Genomic DNA, 20,456 nt, shown 5'->3' on the forward strand with positions numbered 1-20,456 from the left:
TACCAGGATAAAAGTGCAGCTAGGAAAAACCCTTCTTCTTACCATTAACAATACAATACTAGAGAAGGCACTGTCATTAGGGACTTGTTTGTCAAATAATAAATCTGATGCAACTTACCAAATGAGTTCTCTAGGGAGTCCTTTCTAGCTTCATTACATTGGTGCTAACAATACTATTACAGTAAACTTTGAACTGAAGTTCATTATATTACATTTCCGTAATGACTTTTCTGGCCTTTTCAAACTACAAGATCAAAAATGTCATAGAAGGAGAAAAGTGTTATTATTTGACAAAGCAAATGCTGGTATTTTAGAGTCAAATTCTTATTTTTCTTATTCACAGAAAGCCTCATTCCTATATCTTTGAGCAAAAAAATTAACCCATAGTTTTGGTTTTATGAATTCAAAACCCTTTCTCTGTCAAATGAGGTACACACTTAAAAACCATGAGTTTTTTCTTGATTATGGCTAAGTAAGGATTTAGCATCGATAGCATGTATCACACCACCTTCTGGAGGATGCTTTCAATGTCTTCTGCAAACATGAATTAATTTCACCTTACAGTCCTGGGTAGCAGACAGTTGCCGAATGGTTACGTATGCTTTTGGAAAACTGTAATCAAACACTTAAGAAATGAGAACCCCACAGTTAATTAATGGTTTTGAAATGTTCATCTTTGAGGGAAAACTCAAACTCTTAAATGCATTTACTTTGGGGGAGAAAAAAATAGCAAGACTAAAAGATGATTTCAATGGATGTGTTATGAAAGGAGATTGACAGAGCTGTCTCCAAATTGGGAAGATCTTTCCAGCACCTGACAGAACACAGAAACATCTTTCACTGAGCAGATACGTTATTGAGGAAACGTTAAATGTACTGTCAGGAGCTGAGGCTGAAAGAACAAAACCTTGACAATAAATACTTCTGTCTCTTGCCTTGAAGTTAGTCAGGGTGACACTAGCATTTATCCCACCTTTGCACCACACCAGCTATTCCTGAGGCACTGGGGTCAGATTAGGCCACATAAGTGTAACAAGGTGATTTTTCAGGCTGATTTGAGCCCATGACTTTTGCCTGTTGAGTAATTCTGCTTTCACATTCATAATTTTTCATAAACCGCTCCTGTGATTTGTGTTGCAGCATTAGGAGTGAGATGGCTGACAGGACGCGCACCAGTTACCACACTGCTCAGCTTCGGTCTCTTAGCACATCACTTTTTCACCACAGCCTGGCGTTTTGTGTTTTGTGTTTATTTGTTTTGTGTTTATTTGGTTGTATGTTTGCTTTTACCAAAAGTGCGTTTTTTACAGCTACTGCAGGCATCGCTTCAGAGTGCCACAGAACGCTAAAAGGCTCTGGGGGCTCGGCGGGGCACCACCTCCTCCCACAGGACTACCAGCCCCAGCCGGGGACCGGCTCGATTCGGTTTTTATGGCGTCGAGACACCTCTCAACCTCCTCCCTTCCCCTTTCTCCCTTCTCATCCCATCTCCCTGACGGCCACCCCTCCGCGCTGGAGGCGGTGCCGTGCGTGGGCAGGGCGGGAGCTGGTAAGGCGGCGCTGGCCGCCATTTGCCCGCAGTTGCCGGCTCCTCCCGCCCGCCCGCCCACATGTCATGGCGGCCCCGGCCCTGACCTTCCTCCGGCGGCTGTGCTGGCGGTCTCTCTGCGAAGCGAGGTGAGCCCCCGCCGCTCCTTCCCCGGCCTTTCCTCCAGAGTATGCTGTAGATAGGCTTGCAGAACAATACTGCTGTTAGTGTGCTGTGACAAAAAAAAGACTACTTACCGGTGTTGCTCGTGTACTGAATAGTAGCACCGCGTTAAAAATAAGTAGAGGCACAGCCTTGGACTTGACTTCCTTGACCCGTATCTGTGCAAAAATCTCTTGGAAAGTTCCTTTAGTCTTCCTTTGGACAGATACCAGGTGTGACTAGGAAGAGTGAAAGCAGGGTTAAAGTTTGTGCTGCTTTGATCATTTCTTTTACTGGTATGCCTGGCAGATGATCTGGAAGTTACCGAGATTTTATATTCTTAGACACGCTTATGATGTGAAAGGCTTTGCTGAATATTCACGTAAAAATCTGTCTGTGGTTCTTGCAGATTTCCCCCCTTTTTTAAAATAAAGCACTGTTTTAACACCAAATGATGGTACTGTTGCAGTTGCAGCAGCTTGTCAGAAGGAGTGCAGTTCAGCTGTTTGTAACCTTTGGCACAATTCATCAGCATTACAAAATACAGTTCCTGGTAATAAAACAGTGATTAGCATACTTACAGAGCACCACAGCTCCAGTAGTGGGACGGGGTCCGAACTCACCTTTGCTGGATCTTGCAAGAAGATGGAGAAGTGGTTAAAACACTTGCTTGTGATGTGTTTTCTTCGGTCACAAATAATCAGAGCACACCTAGGTCTTTCCCAGCAATGTTTATTATGATATTCCTAACTTATAGGTTATGCAGAAGTCAATTGGATTTCTAGTTTTTAATCCATCCTGCCTGTTTCTAGAATTCTGTCTCTGTGTTCAGGTTGGCCATGAAGCTCTCAGAAATGAGGCAAACTTATCCTTTGAATTTCTTGACATAGGAGACGCTGCAGCTGGAAATTCTGAGGGAAGTTATTCACCATTTCAGTGGCTGATTTTTCTTTGCTTCTTTTCATATATATATGTATAATTAATAGCTTTCCTTCTATGAGAAACTGTGCATGTATCAAAATACAAAAGTTAACTTTTGCTGTATTTTTTTACTGTTACCTCCTTTACTCACCCCAATGCCTGTTTGTTTTTTTTTGTTGTTGCAGATGTCAAATGTGCAAACGCTAAACTCAAAAACAGCACTGCATCTTCTTACTATATTGAAAAACCTTGAATCAACTTAAGAAATACTTCATTAAAACAGTTGTTAAAGTTTCACTGTACATCTAGTGCTCTGAACAGTGATCTTAATTTGTCTGCTTCCACTTTGTCCTTTAAAAAGTGCCCTCTTGTCCATTTCAGTGGCATCTTTCAGGTGTGTTAGTTGAAAACCAGAACAATACTTGCAAGTACTGAGCAGCTGTGCCTTGGCGGCCTTGCTTTCAGAAAAGAAAGGAGCCATGCAGTGAGGAAGTGCAGAGGCTCTGGTGCAGGCAGTGCCACTGAGCAGTGCTTGTGTAAGCCCCCTACAAGGTGGGTGGCAGAGACTCTCACCACAACTCCAGAAGAAGTCTTTGTTGGTTTAGTTATTCCTGTAAACACCTTAAAACCTGCACATAAGTGGAGGTGGCTTGATTCTAAGTGTCCTTCTAAAAGATTTTGGACTATTTCCCAGCAAATAGATTATCATAGTGCCAGACAGGCTGTGGAACTTTTTCTCTCAGGATTATTTAGCTTGGCTAGGCAGGAGCCCTGGTAACCTCATCTCATCTTGAAGCTCTCTCTGCTCTGAGGTCACCTCAGGAGCATGTGGCTTTCTGAGGCCGGAAGATGGTGGGGCTCCTCTAGTGGGCCAACCTCCTTTATGGTCAGGGCTGAGCCTGAGGCTCTGGGCCTCGCTAGGAAAATCCTGAGGGAAAAGTTTGGAGAAAATATGTGAGGGGCAAAAAGGGTGTATCGAGAGACTGTGGTTGGGTTTGTGTACAGCTGGTGCTCCTCTCCATAGGGTTTGTGGTCCCTGTGTGTGTGTGTGTACATACAGACCCACAGGTGCAGGTTGCAGGTAGGTCCATGGGCCTGTCCATAGGAGAAATGACCCCTACACCACACCCATATTGCTCAGTGTGTAAGGTATTGATGGTGCTGCCCTGATGTGGGAGGAAGAAAAGGGTTGGAGTAACTGCAAGGACCCCTAGGGAAGGGCCCCTCAGTCCTTTGCCCTTTGCTTGTTCAGGACTATTTAGGAGCTCTTTCAGATATGATATCTCTGTCATTCACAACACTTCCCTCACTTTGATGTATGGGCTGCAAAACCATTGTAAACCAGTTGGCTTTGGGGGAAGAGATCTTACTGCTCTCCCCAGTGGGGAGCTGGGGATTGGCCTCTTCTCGCAGATAACTAGCGATAGGACTAGAGGAAATGGCCTGAAGTTGCACCAGGGGAGATTTAGGTTAGAAATTAGGAGACATTTCTTCTCAGAGTAGTCAGGCATTGCAGTGGGTTACCCAGGGAGGTGGTGGAGACACCATTGCTGAGGGCCGTTAAGGAAAAGTTGGATGTGGTGTTTAGGGACCCGATTTAGTGGGTGATACTGGTGGTAGGGGGATGGTTGGACCGGATGATCTTGGAGGGCTTTTCCAACCTTAATGATTCTATGTCTCTGTGTAGGTTTCTGGGCTGGGAAGCTCAGGTGCACTTTCGCCAACAGCAGAGGATTTTTGTTTGAAAAATTCAGTGATGATTTTGGTGCAAGTGTACGTGCTTTATGTAGTTAGGTTGTCGGAATAAGATGAGGCCAGATAAGCAAAACTGCTTTTGAATTTTCATGTCAGAGTCCTCACATATTGTGAACTGCCACTTTTAGAATCTGTAGACAGTCTGGAAGATACATTTCACAGATCTGGTTTAAATACAAAACTGAGATCTAGACGCCCCTATGAAACTGCTGCCTATACGTGGAAGTCTGAACTCTGGGTGTCTCCCATCATTGCTTAAAAGCTTGGTGAAGTTCTTCATCTTCCAATGCCTGCCATTTCCTCAGTTCTGGGCAGTCTCATCTCTCACCTGCCAAGGTCAGGTATTTGGTCCCGTTAAACTGTGCTGCTTAATGAACTTGAGTAGTTCTCTCTTTGTCTTGTATGTACATGGTTAACACACAAGATGAGATGTTTCTTTCATCGTAAGTCCAGGGAGATCGCTTTCCTTTAAAAAGGCGAGTGCTTCTGGGTTAGGTGTTTGAACCCAGTGGAAGTGGAATACCTACATTTGATGCATTTCTCTTTAAGAGTCTTTGCCCTCGTTTTTCTGTCTCCTGTGGCAAGTGTTCAACCACCAAAGAAACTGCCAGTTAGGCTGGTGGTAAGACATCTGAAACTGTATTGTAATATGCAGAATAATGAACGATTCTGTTTTTTATTAAAAACGAGCACAATTGTGTGTCCAACTAATTAAGGCTCCCTGCTGAGAACACTCCAGCTTAGCACAGCTTTTCAAATACTGATGTAATGTTGCCTGCTGTGTGCCTTTATTACTTATCTCTTTTACTTGTTTCCAAATAAAGTGTCACATGCAGTAGTATGCATTGCGGCAGCTGTGCATCTCTGGTGCTAGTTGGCCTGTGTGAAGCAGAACTTGGCTTGACTTGCAAGTAGACTTAAAGTTTCACAATTGACACTTTCATTTTACTGAAAATGGTTAAATGGGAAATCCCACTGTTAAATTGCTGTATATGAATAAGAATCGCAAACTAAGTTAATTTGTAGAATTTTGTCTTCCTATTAAAAATGGCTTAATAAATACCCGGTTAAAGAGAAGTATGCATTTGGTATGTTAAGTATACTGGGTAAGAGAGTTCAGAAGTAAGAGACTGAAGTAATGTGATCATAACAGTAGGTTAAATACCAGCAATGCACTGTTTGCTGCAACGTATAAATTCAACTTTTATAATGCATGTTTTCATGAGTGGAATGCTTTTACTCGTTTTTACCTAGGTATCCTTTCACCTAGGCATCTCAATTATGAATGAGTGCATCTTGACCAGGAAACTAGTCGTTTATGCAGTCTGGCCATTGAGTTGTGATATTTTTCTCCCCAGATCTTTGTGGGAAATTCTTTGAAGTATGTACATGAACATCTTAAGATACAGGGAGAAACAAAGAGAATGCAAATTGTGCAAGCGACATGACTTCACTTTCATTAAAAAAAAAATAAAAATAAAAATCAACTCTTTAGGCATTTTTTTCTACAGACAAATAATGTTAATATAGCTGAGTTGTTACAGTGAGAGAGAGGGAAAGAAATTCTAAATTGTAAAACAAAAATATGGACTACTGGATGTTTTTAGGCTAGTATTTGAAGTAGCAAGATTCTGTGTGTGAAATAATGTCATATAATTAAATATTAATAATGATTTAATGCTTTTGGTAATACAGAGAAAAGGTGCAGTATATCACAAACACCAGATGGGCATACTGGAAGAATTATATCAAAGACATTTACAGCCTTGCCATGCCAGTGAATCTAGGAAACCCTTTTTGCAATCCTTTAGTGATTCTATAAAAACAAGGCATATCCTTGGAGCACTGGGAGATGAACAGTCATACAAATATAAGGACAAAATGCAAGATTTTTTTCTTAAATTCTTATTTCTTTATTCTAACTAGGGCATTCTTAATTGTTCCAGATTCAGAGTTGTGTGTTCAGTAGGCAAGATCTCCCATTTGCCCACTTCTTGTCCTTCTCCATCACGATATGTAATTGTTCCAATTTGAATCTGTCTAACAGGGGAAGCTGGCACAGACATGCTCAGAACATGAGGCTGCACACATCCAGCAGGCTTCACATCCAGCTGTTTAAGATCAGAGGCCCCACAACTTGCTCTGTGAGACAGGCTGTATCTGCAGTCACTGCTGGGTAGGCTGGTAGGAGCAGAACATTTGTTGGTGGGAAACCTGCATCTGTGCTAGCCTTGTTTTGAGGGTTCACTTCATGCTAGTTGTATTACAATCCTAGCCCTGAGTGCCTGTTAGCAGCTGGAGGACATCTGAGATCATTTAATCTGGAAGCAATCTGTCACGTATGCGTGAGACAGCTCTGCAACACAAACCAGGGGAATGGCATTGGAAACAAGGTAGAGATTTACTCCGAGAAGAGCCTCCTGATCCAAACTAAGACGGCAGTGTAGACACACCCCAACAACATGCCCTGTTCCTTGGTATGGTTCTCTCAGCAGTTTCAGAGGAGGTCAGGGTCTATCAGAGACTGAGCTTTCTACAAACTACTTTCATTTCTCAGCAATACTGAAGAGCCTTTTTCAAAGGAGTGCAATTAAGCTCTAGTGTTTCAAATAATGTGGATTGAAAAACAGTTAACTCACCCTTAAGCTGTTGGCTTTTTCTTGCTTATGTGGCCTTATTGATCTCTGCAGATGCCTGGAATACTTTATCCTTCCAGTAAATCCGCCTTTACTACAATATCTGCTCTTCGGCTTGGGAGGCAGCAGTCTAAGGGCTAGAGTTCACTTCCATCTTGGCTCTTGAACAGTGTCCCAAATCTCTCCACTGCTTGCCAGCATCATCTTCTGACCCAGCATCTGCAGGCTTACAGCCCACCCGCACGGCAGGAGCGCAGCACAGTACTCACAGTCCCAGCACAATAGCAACGTCCGTATGCAGTCTCTGCAACCTTCTTCTACTTCTGCCTGGGAACGAGCTGAACCTGCCTTCTGGATTGCTTGTCCTTTACTTGGTAGCACAGTTGTGTTCTTTGATCATGATATCAATGTCCTTTTGATATATTTATGGCAAAGCAGGATGTTAAAACCCTTGAAAGCTGTCCATTCACCAGTGACTTAGGTGCCATCTCTTCCTTTTCTCTTCCTGCAATCCTCATGGCTGTTTTCTGCCCTCCTTCCTACTGTGTTAACTAAGCCAGACAGACTTAAAGCTCTGGGAAGAGGTCCAGGGGCTTTGTCTTTACCCTGGGACTGCGTGTGCTGTGAGGAAACTTCTCCAGTGAGGCGGCTGGAGAGCTAATTTGGGGCTAACTGCAGGTGCCAGCACACCCAGCGCACGTCCAAGCCTCACCTTTTGGAAAACCCATTTGAAGCATGTTACCATCCAGGAGGTGACCTGTAAGTGTGGTGGCATCTCTTGTTCTGTCCCATTTCGGTCTCCCAGGTTTGGCCACAGGGAGCTCAGAGGCAGACTGCCTTGTGTCGCTGCAGTGGCAGTGTCTCGTCCTGCCTGCCGGTCCTACTCAGAGCTGTAGTTGGATACGGCCACACACAGTTTGAGAGCTTTGTTCGGATAATATCGCCTCTTTCGTGCTGGCAGACACTGTTTCTGTGTGGCAGCAGCTGCTGTCACTTGCTTCCCTACTGCCCTCTCTCACTCCCTGGTGCAGCCTCTCCACTCGTACGAGGAGAACTGGAATTTTGTGCTGTTGCCCTCGGCAATATATCAGAATATATCCTCAAAACCCCGGTTTGCTAACGTGCCTTAGTCTTCTTTGGATCTGTTGCAGGATTCTCTGTTACTGGCAGTAGAAATTGCTTTTGTGCCTGCAACTTTTGACCCCATGTTTGGCCTCACCTGCGGTTCTCCAGAAAAGAACCGCAACAAACTTGGGTCTGCTAACGGCGTGGAACCGAGCCGGATCCGAGAGTTCACAGTCGATATCAAGCCAAGGTGTCTGGAAGTTGGTCTGTTTATTTCTAACTAAATCTCTGGAACATTGCAAATAGTAAGGAATGAAAAATACGTGAATGTTGGGAATTCAGGCTTCGTAGTGCAAAATACGTTGTTCTACCTGGGCTCGATATGCAGACTTAATTCACTGTAATGAGCCTTGTTTGCAGCTACCCCTCCATTTACAATAACTCCGAAGTAAAACCCAGATGTTTCACTGTTAGAGTAAATAAATACACGTGGAAGATTGAACTGGTTATGTCACTCTATTCTCTTTTCCACTTTATTACTGTATTCACTATATGAATATTTGTTTTTTTTTTCCCCTTTTTCTGACTGTTCTATTACAAACAAACAAACAAAATGTAAATGATGATCGGTGTGAAGTAATCCGCCCAAATATCAAATATATTGATATTCACTTCAGATCAGATATTTCTTCATTATTCTGATGTAGTAAATGATGAAGCCTTTCTGTTGTGACTCGCACACTGATTACAGTGAACATTGTTCAGGTTCTCTGGAAGTTCATTATAATAAAATTTAGACTGTAATCAGTAAACTTCAGCAAGATCTGTGAGCTGAGACTTTAAAGGTCTTGTTAAGCCATCCTTTATTTCACAAAGGAACAGAAATCATTGCCAAGTAATTCGGTATTATATGCTCCACCAGAAAGAGGAAAGAAAAGCTCTCTCGGAGTGGGTTCTGGAAGGCTTCTTTTTTCCATCAAAATTCAGGCTTTAAGTCACTGAATAAGTAGTGCTATTTGTTTAGCTTTGGGGATGTCTGGCGGTGATTAACATGTAAAAGCAAAGTGAAACAACTTGATAATATGCCAGCATCCTGGTTAGTAAAATACCCTGGCGGTAGTTTTTTCTCTCTGAAAGCAATGATATCAAAGAAAAAATAATTCTTACAATAATCAGAACAGTATTTAATCAGTTTATGGTTTTCATATGACCAGTCGTAGTAGTTTCCAACCGTGGAAAGGAGATCATAAGTGTTATTACAGAATGAATAACTTTATCACTTTGTTCATAAGGTGCTGACTTTCATAAAAATGTACAAAAAGTATAATACTAGACAGCAGTAAATTCAGTAGATAGATGGATTGCACTTGTGCTGAAATCCAAAGAACATGTGTAAAGTTTAGTCATGTTGTTATTTTCTTATATGTATAAAACTACCTCTAACTGGTAACACGGAGTACTCCAGGTAGAAATTTCTGTGATCCAGTCAATGGCTAAAGTTTCTTTTAATCAGAGATTAAATAGAGATTATCACCGTGTTGGTTTAGAAACAAACACAACTTTGCCCTCAGTGCTGTCTGACTGTATAGTTCATGGTAGCTTTTTGATGGTGGTGGTGCAATGCTGGATTTAAAATCAATCAAGCAAACAACCTCCAACCCCTCCAGCCACTGCCAAAAACAAAACAAACACAAACAAAACCAAACACACATTTCTCTTTTCTGAATATGGTTGTGTCCTTTTAAACTGCTCACAAAAGTGACATCTATTGCCATCTGACTCGCCAGACGGAAAGCATTTTTCTCTTCTCTTTTTTGCCCCCAATTTTTTTTCTCACTTTTCCACTTTCTCCTCCACCCCTCCTTTTTTCCCCCTAATGATCTTATTCCAGTGCAGAAAACAGTGAGGCTGGAGAAGGAAACTCTGCAGTTGTCCCTTTGTCAGCCTCATGGCCCACCGCTGTGCTCTCCGTCAGCTCCATCTCTTGTACTAAGGACAGGACGCAGTGCTCCAGGTATGGCCTCACCAGCGCTGAGCAGAGGAGATTCAGTTCTTCTTTGGGATTAAAAAAGATTTCTTGAGGATTAGGTTCACTGTGTATTATTGAAATGGAAATGAATACATTCAAAAACATTTTTATTTTAAATATGGTGCCGTTCTATACAATGATAAATATTACTTGTAAGAGGCTTCCTGCGTCAACACATCAGTATACCAACCCTGTTCCTGAAACAGAAGAATCTTTTGGGTGTTTTTCGTGTTGTTTTTCTTAACTGTCAGTAGGATGTCTGATGAAACACACCTTTGTTGTCAGCTGCTTTCCCAGACCTACAGTTTTCCTCAATCCCCATAAGGATAGCACAAGCCGATGCGACTCGGCACGTTGCATCCCCACGGGTAGCTGCCAGGAGGACACCTGTAAGTTTGTCTGGTTTTGAGCTCCAGAAATAGTGCCAGAACCAAAAGCAGTGTACTACCTCGTGTTCAGATGTAATATGTTTAGTTTTCTGCAAGAATCCTGGGTTTGTCCAACATAAGCTGTTGACAAATCCTGCTCTGTTATTGTCACGTAGCTTGTTCAGTATTGCTTGTGCCTGTCCTTATTGTACCTAGGTGTCAGGGATTCACGTGGGAAAGTAAGCTTCAGACAAACAGTTTGTCTTCATACAGTGGTTCAGCGGAGCTAGCAGTAGTGTTGGTGGATTTTCTAATGCAGGGCAGGCTTCAGTAGCTGGCTGTGGCCTCGTCAGAAACCTAGCTGCCTTGGCCAAAAGGTATTAACACCAATGAGCACACTTTCTTGCTTTCCACGCAGTCAGCAAGGTTCATCCCCAGAAGCCAAATAAAAAATGGCTTTTTCCTCTCTCCATTAGCAGCAAAACTGAGTGTTTGTTTTGTGAGAGGGTCACCTTGGATGTACAAAGAACGTGTTGAGTTTGTTGGTCTCCAAATACCGCAGTAAACTTTGATTCTCACCGAATGTCACACAGATGGGTATCGCAGCTTTGTATTTTTCTGCTAACATCCATGTTTATGACTTCCAAATGTGTTTCAGAGGACATCTATCTGAAAACCTTCCTGCTGGGAGAGATGTTTTACGTGGACTGAGGATGTACAGGAAATCCTCTGGTGTTTGTCAGCCACCACGTTCAGTTAACGTAAAGTCTGCTGGAGAGAAAAAGAGCTCTTACAGAGATTTCAGGAGATGATCCCAGCTTCCCTCCCAGCAGCTGCGATGAGAGAATATTAACTGTGCCTGTACAGAGCGCAAAGAACAGCCCATTTCAGGCCTCAGTGAATGGTAATCTAGATCTTTGATTCTCAGCTATTCTTTAAGATTGAAAAAAATCCTATTGAGTGCAGCTGAGCCACTTACACTCAACAACAGTGATTCAGCACTTCAATTTGCCAGCAGACACATCATTATCTTCTAGCTTTTGTATGTCAAAATAGTGTAGGAGGGTAAAATATTAAAAGCTGATAAGGATTTGTACACCAAACTTGTGTTTAGAACATTTCAATAGTTGTTCTAATGTAAAGGAGGAAATAATTTGACTTCCATTTCTTTCTGTTTATTAAAACAACAGTGAGTGAATTGATTGTAGAGTATTTGCACCAATCTTTCCTGATAACTAGATATACTGGAAATACCAGAGCATTAGAAGTTTTCTTATAATCTGATAGTAATGCATTTTACTAATTCCACATTAGCCACAGTGTAATAACGGAGGATTACCAAGGACTGTGATGGCAGAACAGGGAGAGTAGGGGGTTTTTAAATGAGTTTTAGGAAAACTGAACTTGAGTTCTGTCTACTGAGTCATCAACACCTTTGTATTATCACGATGGTTAACAAAATGTATTTCATCAAGTAAGTCAAATGTGTTGATTTTGTGTTTTTTTTTTTTTTGGTAGTGATAAGACTTTTTAGGCTACTGGGTTTTGGTCCAAAAGGTGATGAGTTTGTTCTGATCTGTCTCTGCAGGAGCCTGGTCAGCTGCACCTTGCTTCTTGCTGCAGGAAGAAACAGAACAGCTCTGCCTGCTGACCTGCTGCAACCTACTAACTTCAAGTGCTGCAAACCTGCTGTCAGGGTGCATGCTAGCAGGTGTAAGCAGTGCAGGGCTGAACCAGCAACTCAGTTAACTGCATTTCCTTCTTTTGTAGTTGCTAGATGCTGGAAAATGTCCCAGTTACTGAGATTTGAGTAGGCAATGTTGTTTGAGGCAGTCTCTGTTTCTCCACGGTCGGAATGGAGGCTGAATTCCATGGGGCTGTGCTCTGAATTGTTTTCTGTTTCAATACAGAGGCTCCTGAAAGAGATGAATACACATGAGGGGAAGTAGAAGTTTTTACACAAGTTAGTTGTGGAAGCAGGGGAAGGCTCTTTCAAGATGTCAGAAGGTGTGAAGGAAGGTGTTTATGTGTCAGATTCGATTATTCCACGTTTCCCAGTATTAGAGAAGAAACTTGGAAGGGCAAGACTAAAATTAAGAGCTGAAGTTATGTGATTTTCTGAACCTTTCCTTCCAAGATGCTGAAATGAAATCTTGGGGCGGAGGAGTGCATGTCAAGAATGAGAGCAGTCAGTGTCTCAGGCTGAATTTCTTTTCCTCCATGGGCCACTGATTTTCTCAGATTTAAGTTTAAATACTGGTTTCTGTTCCCTTCATGAACCTCACTTCTAACAGCTGCTGCAGTTCTTTCCAACTGCAACCTTTCCCACCAGCTCTGCTCTTGCTTCCCTTCGTGTAAACGAACTAATGTTGGACCGGGTTGTTTTGTATCCTTGCTTCAGTTTTTTGTTGGTGGTTTTGTTTGTTCATCTGGAAAAACAAGACCCACACAACTCTATCTGTAGTGGCAGCAGCAGCAGAGGTATTTTGTTTCAACAGTATTTTTATTTCGTTTCCTCTCTGCCTGGGAAGAACACTGGCAGAAACATTGCCATTTTCTGATGGGGTAACACTAGGTGTGGGTGAAATGGCAAGAGGTGGGCGCTGTGCTGCGTGCTAGATGTGTGGAAAGGATGTTGCAAAGGATTGCAGCACCTCCTTGTGATAACAATCATGACAAAGAAGAGATGTCATATATTATCTGAAGTACTACACATAATATAGAGGGGAGAGCCGTATTTTACATTAAACATATGTTCTAGGATTCATCCCAGTGACAGCGTAATGTACCACTTACTGCTGTCTGATAACACGTCATATTATTTTTCTTCTTGCTCTCCCTAAAGCTAGTTACAGAAATGTGAAATGAACATTTTCTAGTTCTGTCAGGAGCTTAAAATCCATGAGATTCTAGCACCACCCGCTGCTTATAATCCTAATAGGATTTTTAACTGCTTTTGCCTGTGCTTTATTTCCCCAGGAACTACTACCATTTAAAAGAAAACCTTTATTAAGGAAAGGCAAGATGGAGTTCAGGTATATCGTATATCCGTTCATTTGTTGTGCTGAGCATATCTGATGTTTCCTATGCAAAAAGGTCTTCGAGCTTCTATTTTTAGTGTTTTAATGAGTAAACTGCTAAGTTCCTTTAAAAGTTAGGAAACAAGTGGGCAGTGTTTTACAAGAAGTTGGCATTTTTAACTTGTAGAAGACCTTATACAAGTAACAAAACTATACTGAAATGAGAGGCTCTTTCTTTAACAGGCTTTGCAGTTTTGGCTAATCACTTAAACAGTGAGAAATGACTTTCAGTGTAATTGAAGTATAAGGTCTTAATTAAGAGCTCATGTCCAAATGTTTGTTAGGGTAAGGGACACTTACATGAAAAATACAGAGAACAGCATGAATGGCAGGACTGTGAGATAGGAACAAGCAGATATTCGAGGCATGGAAATAAGTTTGCTGTGATTGTCAGCCTGGATGTTGCAGGTTCAGGCAGTGTTACTCAGGATTTATTTCTTCTTTCAGAATATGCAGCTTGCGAAGTATCAATTGAATCATCTTGCAGGAGCACGGAGGCGTTTGTAGTGGACTGTGTGGCTGCTCTGCCAAGTTGTGAGTCCTCGTTTCTCTCTCTCTGGCCCTCTCCACCTGCCTTGAGTTGTTTCAGCAAAGTCTTGTACCGTTTGAGTGAGGCCACTAAAAGGAGTCACGGATTTGCTCGCTGAGGGAGTAGGAAGGATTCGGTGCCCCAGCAGGGGAGCGGTGGATGGAGGCAGGCAGTTTGTGTGTGGTGTGCTTGAGCAGCCTCTTGCTCCTCTGTCCCTGTGGTTGTTGCTGTGTGGTCCCAGTGGTGGCCGTGCTGCTGGGTGCTGGCAGGGGGTCCAGTCATCTCCCCACTCTTCACATCATCTGCGTGGAGCCCAGGAGCTCTGTTCCTGCCATCTGTGTGGCCCTCTGAAGAACGAGGGCCTGCCCAAGATGAGTGAAGTGTGAGATAACTTAATTTTTCTGTTGTGTTTTCATCCTTTGTTATTTTAATAGAGAAACAGTAGCAGTCAGCTTAGCCTTAACATCTTGGAAACTGGTGATTGTCACTGATACGTGGTGAGCGCGCTCTGAGATCAGAAGGCATAGAGAAAGGAATGAATCATAGATACCCTGCAGAGAACTGAGCTACAAGCAGCAGGGAAGAGATAGAAAGAAGAGGGCTTTTTTATAGCCATACTTTAATAAACAGCTAAGTTGCACGATCTCCTATGGCAAACCAGTGGGTAAGGAAGAGAAAAATAACACCAAAAGATAGTTTTTGAGATGGATAGATTATTTATTTTACCCCCAAAAAATATTGTTGCCGAGAAGTAAAACTGGATATAACTAACAAAGCAAAGGAGTGTAGCTCCGTGTCCAGACTCACTGAAAGATTGTTCCACTTCTCCCCAGCCAGTTTTTTTTTTTGTTCTCCCAGTTGGTTGCTTCTCCTCTTCTAACTTGTCTGCTTTGTGTCCTTAATAAAGAAGCCAAATCCAATATTCCCTTAACCTTGAACATATACATATGTATGTACTTTCAGACTGGTAGCTGTGCCTTTGCCCTCTCCTCCTATCCTCAACTTGCGTTCATTTATGGTCACAAAAACATGGTCACTGTCAGATTGTATATTAAATAGATTCTTAAAGCTTATCTACATGTATAATATCTAAAGTATTATGTGACTGGACTCAAGCTATAGTGAAGTCAGGACTATCATACATGGTGTAAAACTAAATCAAAGAATTGTGCTGCATACACAGATGATCTTGGGAGCAGTAGCATTCAAGTAATTCCCAACATGGCTTAAAAATAAAATAAAAATTGTCTTTCTGCACTCTCATTTTGTTCTTCCTGTAAACATGATTTTAAAAACACACTTGGGGGTAGGATCTGAAAGTGAACATCATGTTCTGTGACTTCAGGACAGACCACACAAAGAAGCTTAGTATTCAGAAACTTGTGTCTGTATCCACGTGGACACACTTGTTCCTGTGAAAGTGCTGGTACTGATGCTGAACGTGAAGTCCACAGGCTGATGGAATAGCTTCTCCGCCGGGTGAGGGGTAAATTTTTAAATCCTGCCACTGTCTTTGAGCACACCAGTGTGCCTGAATGCCAGCTGAACTGGCAGATGGTGAAACCACATTTGTCTGGGCTGTTTTAATAAAGTCTGATCAACTGAAGTAAACAGACTTTCTGTGCCCACCGCCCTTTTTTTTTTTTTTTTTTTGGTAGTCAATTCCATTTTGTGTTATTCAGATATATTTATTTTTAATAGCATAAGACTTTGAAGGAGTTACTAGAATTCTTTCTTTTTAATCATTGAAGGTGTAGGTTTCTATTGCTGTTTTCTGTATATAACAGAAAATATTCTTTCCTTTTTTTGTCATTCAAAATCAGCAGCCCCAGATAGGTAAACAGTGGGAACCTAGGGATTCCTTCATACAGAAGGGCTCTAATAGGTAACAAAACCAGTAGATCTTCCAAACATTTTTACAAAATCTTGTATCTTTGTAAAATGGAAGAATAACAAAATTAATTGCACGTAGTGGGCCTTCTTCACATTTCTTGCCTGCACTTTTTGTCTTGCAACAGAAAATAAATTGTATTTATAAGAGCAATGACAATGCTTTTGGCATCCTCATTGACAAATAGGTAGCACTTTTAAATTTCTCTAAAATTCTCATTATGTGCTTATGAAATGGCAGAATTTTCATGATAGGTATGATTTTAAAGTTCAGGTTTGTAACTGAAATGCTAATGAATTAAGCATTTCGTAAGTCTGCATTTTAGATAATCATTACTTTTTCGAATGTGACTATGACATCTATCTTGTATGATGTTCTATCATGGTGGCTATGTCCATAAAATAGAATGGGAAAAGATTTTTGTTTTTACTAACTTAGAGAAGAAAGGTTGATACATACAATGCTCACAATTTTAAAACAGTAAATATATTTACATATGTTGTAAATTAACCAAAGAAGGCTGAGACAGCATGCTTTTGCCATACTGAAACAAGTCAAAATTCTTAGACTACTTTGTTTTTGATTTTTTTATAATTTGTATTTTTTATGGTGAAATTACCATTTTCCTGATGGAAAGGTCTTCCAGAATATTTAGGCCTATTTATTTCATATGTCTATGGGATGTTTTATAACCAGTCCTTTTCTAAAGTACACTTTGAAATTAGTCTTCATTTTTGTTGTCCTCATTGGAGAACCAGGCCTTTAGATTACAGTACTTGGAGATAAAAGCACACGAATTTGAAAACATGACAAAAACATGGCAAAAAAAAAGAAACAAAACCAGACAAGCTGCATAGTCTGTGATTCGTAGACATGTAAAGCTGTTACAGTTGTGTACAGAGATTTAAATATATATTTACTTCTGTATTCATTTGTCATGGACATAACCTGTAGGACTCTGATTTATTTTAGAAACAGCAAAGTATTAGTTTATTGCTGCTGCCATTTAGTGGCAGTATACGATCATCTGCTGTATTGCTGCATGGTTTGTTTGTTGTCATCTGGCAGCATTGACTCTAGCACTTTTCATACCAGAGAGAGCTGGTGTGAGCTGTGGTGATCTCCAAAGGTTAATTATGTTGCAGCTGAACTAAAGCAACTTTCTTGTAATTTCTAATACCTAGCTTTCTTGTTGTTGTTTTGATCGGTGCAGGTAAAATATTTGCTGTTCTGCATTTATTTTAACTGCCTTAAAAAACAGCATATTTGTTTCTCTCCTAGTCTTAAACAAAAAACAAGTAATGATATTTTTTCCCACTTATTGACAGGCAAACGCAAGCTGTTTGTATTCCAGCAGTTCACCTGCACATGACTACAGCCACCATGCAAGTCAGCCAGAAAGACTTTGAAAAGGCTCAAGAACAGCTGAAGCTTTTGAAAAAGGATCCAGGGAATGAAACTAAGTTGAAACTCTATGCTTTGTTTAAACAGGTAGGCTTAAGTTCCGTTTTTTGTAAGAGGCATTTGTAAGCTGAGGGGATGGACCTGTAAAATATATGATTAAAATACAAGTTGTTCAAACGTATTGTCTTAACAAATTCTTCAAATTGTTATATAAATATAACAAATTGTTATTTATATAACAGTTGTTATATAAATATAACAATATAACAATAAAAAATATAATTTCAAATTATATTCTTGAAATGCTAGTCCCTCAGGCTCTGCCTGAATTCTACATGTGGCCAGAACTATTACATCTTATAAACCATGATTTGAATATAAACTGTCATTCAAAGAAATAGAGCCAAATTACATCCAGTTTGTGATGCCTTCCATATAATGTAGCATACATTGATGCAATGACACAGGAAAACTGCTTGTGCCTGGAAAAAAAAAAAAAAAAAAAAAAAGAAAATGCCACATGCTTCCTCTTGAATTTTTCATCTATTGTCAGTCAACTGGTCCTATACTACAGTGATGTAAATATTTGAAGGTCGCTTTTGGTTGTTGTGGCAAGCTTTTTTGTCTGTTTGTTTTGTTTTTAATTCAAGAAGCTGTTGTCCCACGTTGATCCTGAGTGAAGGTTGTTCTTTACTACCCATGGAAGCAGACCTATGTAGAAGTAGTTGCTCTTAAGGGTATTTGTACTGGTATCTGGGGAAGCATTTGTGGATCAGGGTTAATACATGCTGTGGCTTCTTACGCTGAAGAAGACAATCAATTGCTCCTTAAAATAAAAACTTAAAGACAGTAGACCGTTCCAGGTAATTTCACTAATTAATAATAATGAGCTCATAAACGTGTCCTTTCTCATCTTCCATTCTAAATACCTCTCTGATACTGTACTTTTACTTCAGGAAAACTGGTCGTAAAATACTTCAGGAATTCTGGAATCTTTGCAGGTCAACTGCTCCAATGCTCTTGCTCATACTAAGGTTAACTTTGAAGTGAGATCCAACTTCATAGATCTTATCCAGTGGTTTCTTAGTTCACACAACTTACAAGTTTATAACTCTGTTTTTAAATATAAAAAATCCACAATTTTGAAATAAGGTGCTGAGAACTTACAGGTGTGGGCATCTTGGAAACGAATGTTTCATATTGGTTAGATACATCTGAAGGCCTAATACCAGGTGTTAGGAAATAGCAGACAGTGGATGTTTCATGGCATATGAACTGTCTGAATATTGCCTGGCCACTAGGAATTCCTTCTGTCTCAGAGATGAATTCTGTATTGTGAGCACGTAACAGTCCTAACAGTCATCATCTTTTTCTACCAAGGTACCTGAAACATAACCAGAGGTTTAAATATTTGTTTCACTCTCTTTTCAGGCTACTGAGGGTCCCTGCAATTCTCCAAAGCCAGGTATGCTGGACTTTGTCAAGAAAGCCAAATGGGATGCATGGAATTCTCTTGGCAATTTGTCTCAGGTGACAATACCTGTAATTTCACTTGGCTGAACTCTGTCTTGAAGTGCCTAATCTGTGAATGAATGGCTGATGTCTAAACATACCCTGTTAGTTGAATGACTGCTTCAGACACCACAACGATTTGCACTGTATTCTACAGCCATTTCAATACTAAAGAGTTTTGAGGTGTTTTTACTGCAAAATTTAAATTATCAATAACAGCTTGTGTCAGTATAAAAGGTCTTATATATAAGGTGACTTTAATAAAAAAAAAAAAAATTCATACTATGTTGTATTCTGCTGTTCCCTTTAAGAAAAATGGATTGAGTCTCTCACTTCTTACGACTCCTTACAACAAAGAACAAATCTGTGAATCCAGTATGATTTTGAAAATGTTGTCATTTTAAGAAGTTGGTCTCTTATACTGCTGACTAAGACTAGAAAAAAAGTGGCTGTAAAAATGATGTATTGAGAGCTCCTTTTTATGCTTGATCAGTATATCCTGACTTTCTTAATACCTTGCATACCTTAATACCTTTAGAAAAGTATTTTTCAAGTGAAGCAAGCAGGAAGAACATAAATACAAAGAAATGTAGCTGTTCTCTTTCTATGCAGACTCGCATAATTCTGACGTTGCACATAGCTACCACAGTTTCTTCATCTAGTAGTAAATGAAGGAAACAAGGTTTATAACATGTCTCTGTTGTTACTGCATTAGGTCTGCTGTTCAGGAATAGTTTGACTGACTCTGGTCAGTCAAAGATATTACTTAATACAGGATTGTTTTTTTTGTGATCTTTTTATTTTGTGTGTGTGTAGTTTGTTTGTTCATTTGTTTGTTTTAAATGAGCTTGCATAATTTCATGAGCATAACATCCTTGTATGGGAGGAATTCAGGGAGTCCAGGCTATCACCGGGGAGGGTTTCTGAGAAAGAGTAGGAGTTTAAAATAAAATAAAATAAATTTATGAGGGCTTTTTGGGGTATTTACAAAAGTTGTTCTGGGGGTATTTACAAATACATTAAGTGTGGGAGACAGAGGGATTTGACCAACCTCTTTTCAGTGGTTTGTGGGGACAGGACAAGGGGCAATGGCCACAAGATAGAGCACAGGAAGATCCGCACCAACATGCAAAAGAACTTCACAACGAAGGTGACGGAGCACTGGCACAGGCTGCCCAGGGAGGTTGTGGAGTCTCCTTCTCTGGAGATATTCAAGGCCCATCTGGATACCTACCTGGGCAACCTGCTCTAAGGAACCTGCTTTGGCAGGGGGGTTGGACCCAATGATCTCTGGAGGTCCCTTTCAACCCCTACAGTTCTGTGATTCTGTGATGGTGTGTTTAGTATTTTCATTTTATTTGGTTTGGTTTTCTTTTAGTAATAGCCAATAAACACCTAAGGAAAAGAACTTATTCTTAAAGTTGTTGTAGAGAGGGAATAAATTTAATATGCTGAAGATTATAGAGGTGTTCAAAGTATATTAACTTTTCAAGAAAATAGGTTGAAAAAACAAGTTCCTTTAAATCACTGCTTACTGTAGAAATAAGGAGGCAGAATACTTTAAACTTTTGTACGT

The 20,456-nt window shown here is 40.6% G+C and overlaps 1 protein-coding gene across 3 annotated transcripts in view; it reads left to right on the forward strand.

Moving 5' to 3' along the window:
• The first annotated feature begins 1,596 nt into the window (after positions 1-1,596).
• The window catches only part of ECI2 (enoyl-CoA delta isomerase 2), a 32,893-nt gene continuing 14,033 nt past the window's right edge, over positions 1,597-20,456 (forward strand). The window contains exons 1-5 of one of the 3 annotated variants that reach the window (XM_084283227.1): positions 1,604-1,677; positions 13,444-13,499; positions 13,992-14,078; positions 17,293-17,455; positions 18,800-18,898. In XM_084283227.1, the coding sequence (XP_084139353.1) occupies positions 17,333-17,455; positions 18,800-18,898 (222 nt within the window). In that variant the 5' untranslated portion in view covers positions 1,604-1,677; positions 13,444-13,499; positions 13,992-14,078; positions 17,293-17,332. Of the gene's footprint in view, positions 1,678-13,443; positions 13,500-13,991; positions 14,079-17,292; positions 17,456-18,799; positions 18,899-20,456 lie in introns of all 3 variants that reach the window. The other 2 variants (XM_084283228.1, XM_084283226.1) reach the window with 2 other exon arrangements.

This window comes from Netta rufina (assembly GCF_964035555.1).
Source record: "Netta rufina genome assembly, chromosome: 2".
NCBI classification, from domain to species: domain Eukaryota; kingdom Metazoa; phylum Chordata; class Aves; order Anseriformes; family Anatidae; genus Netta; species Netta rufina.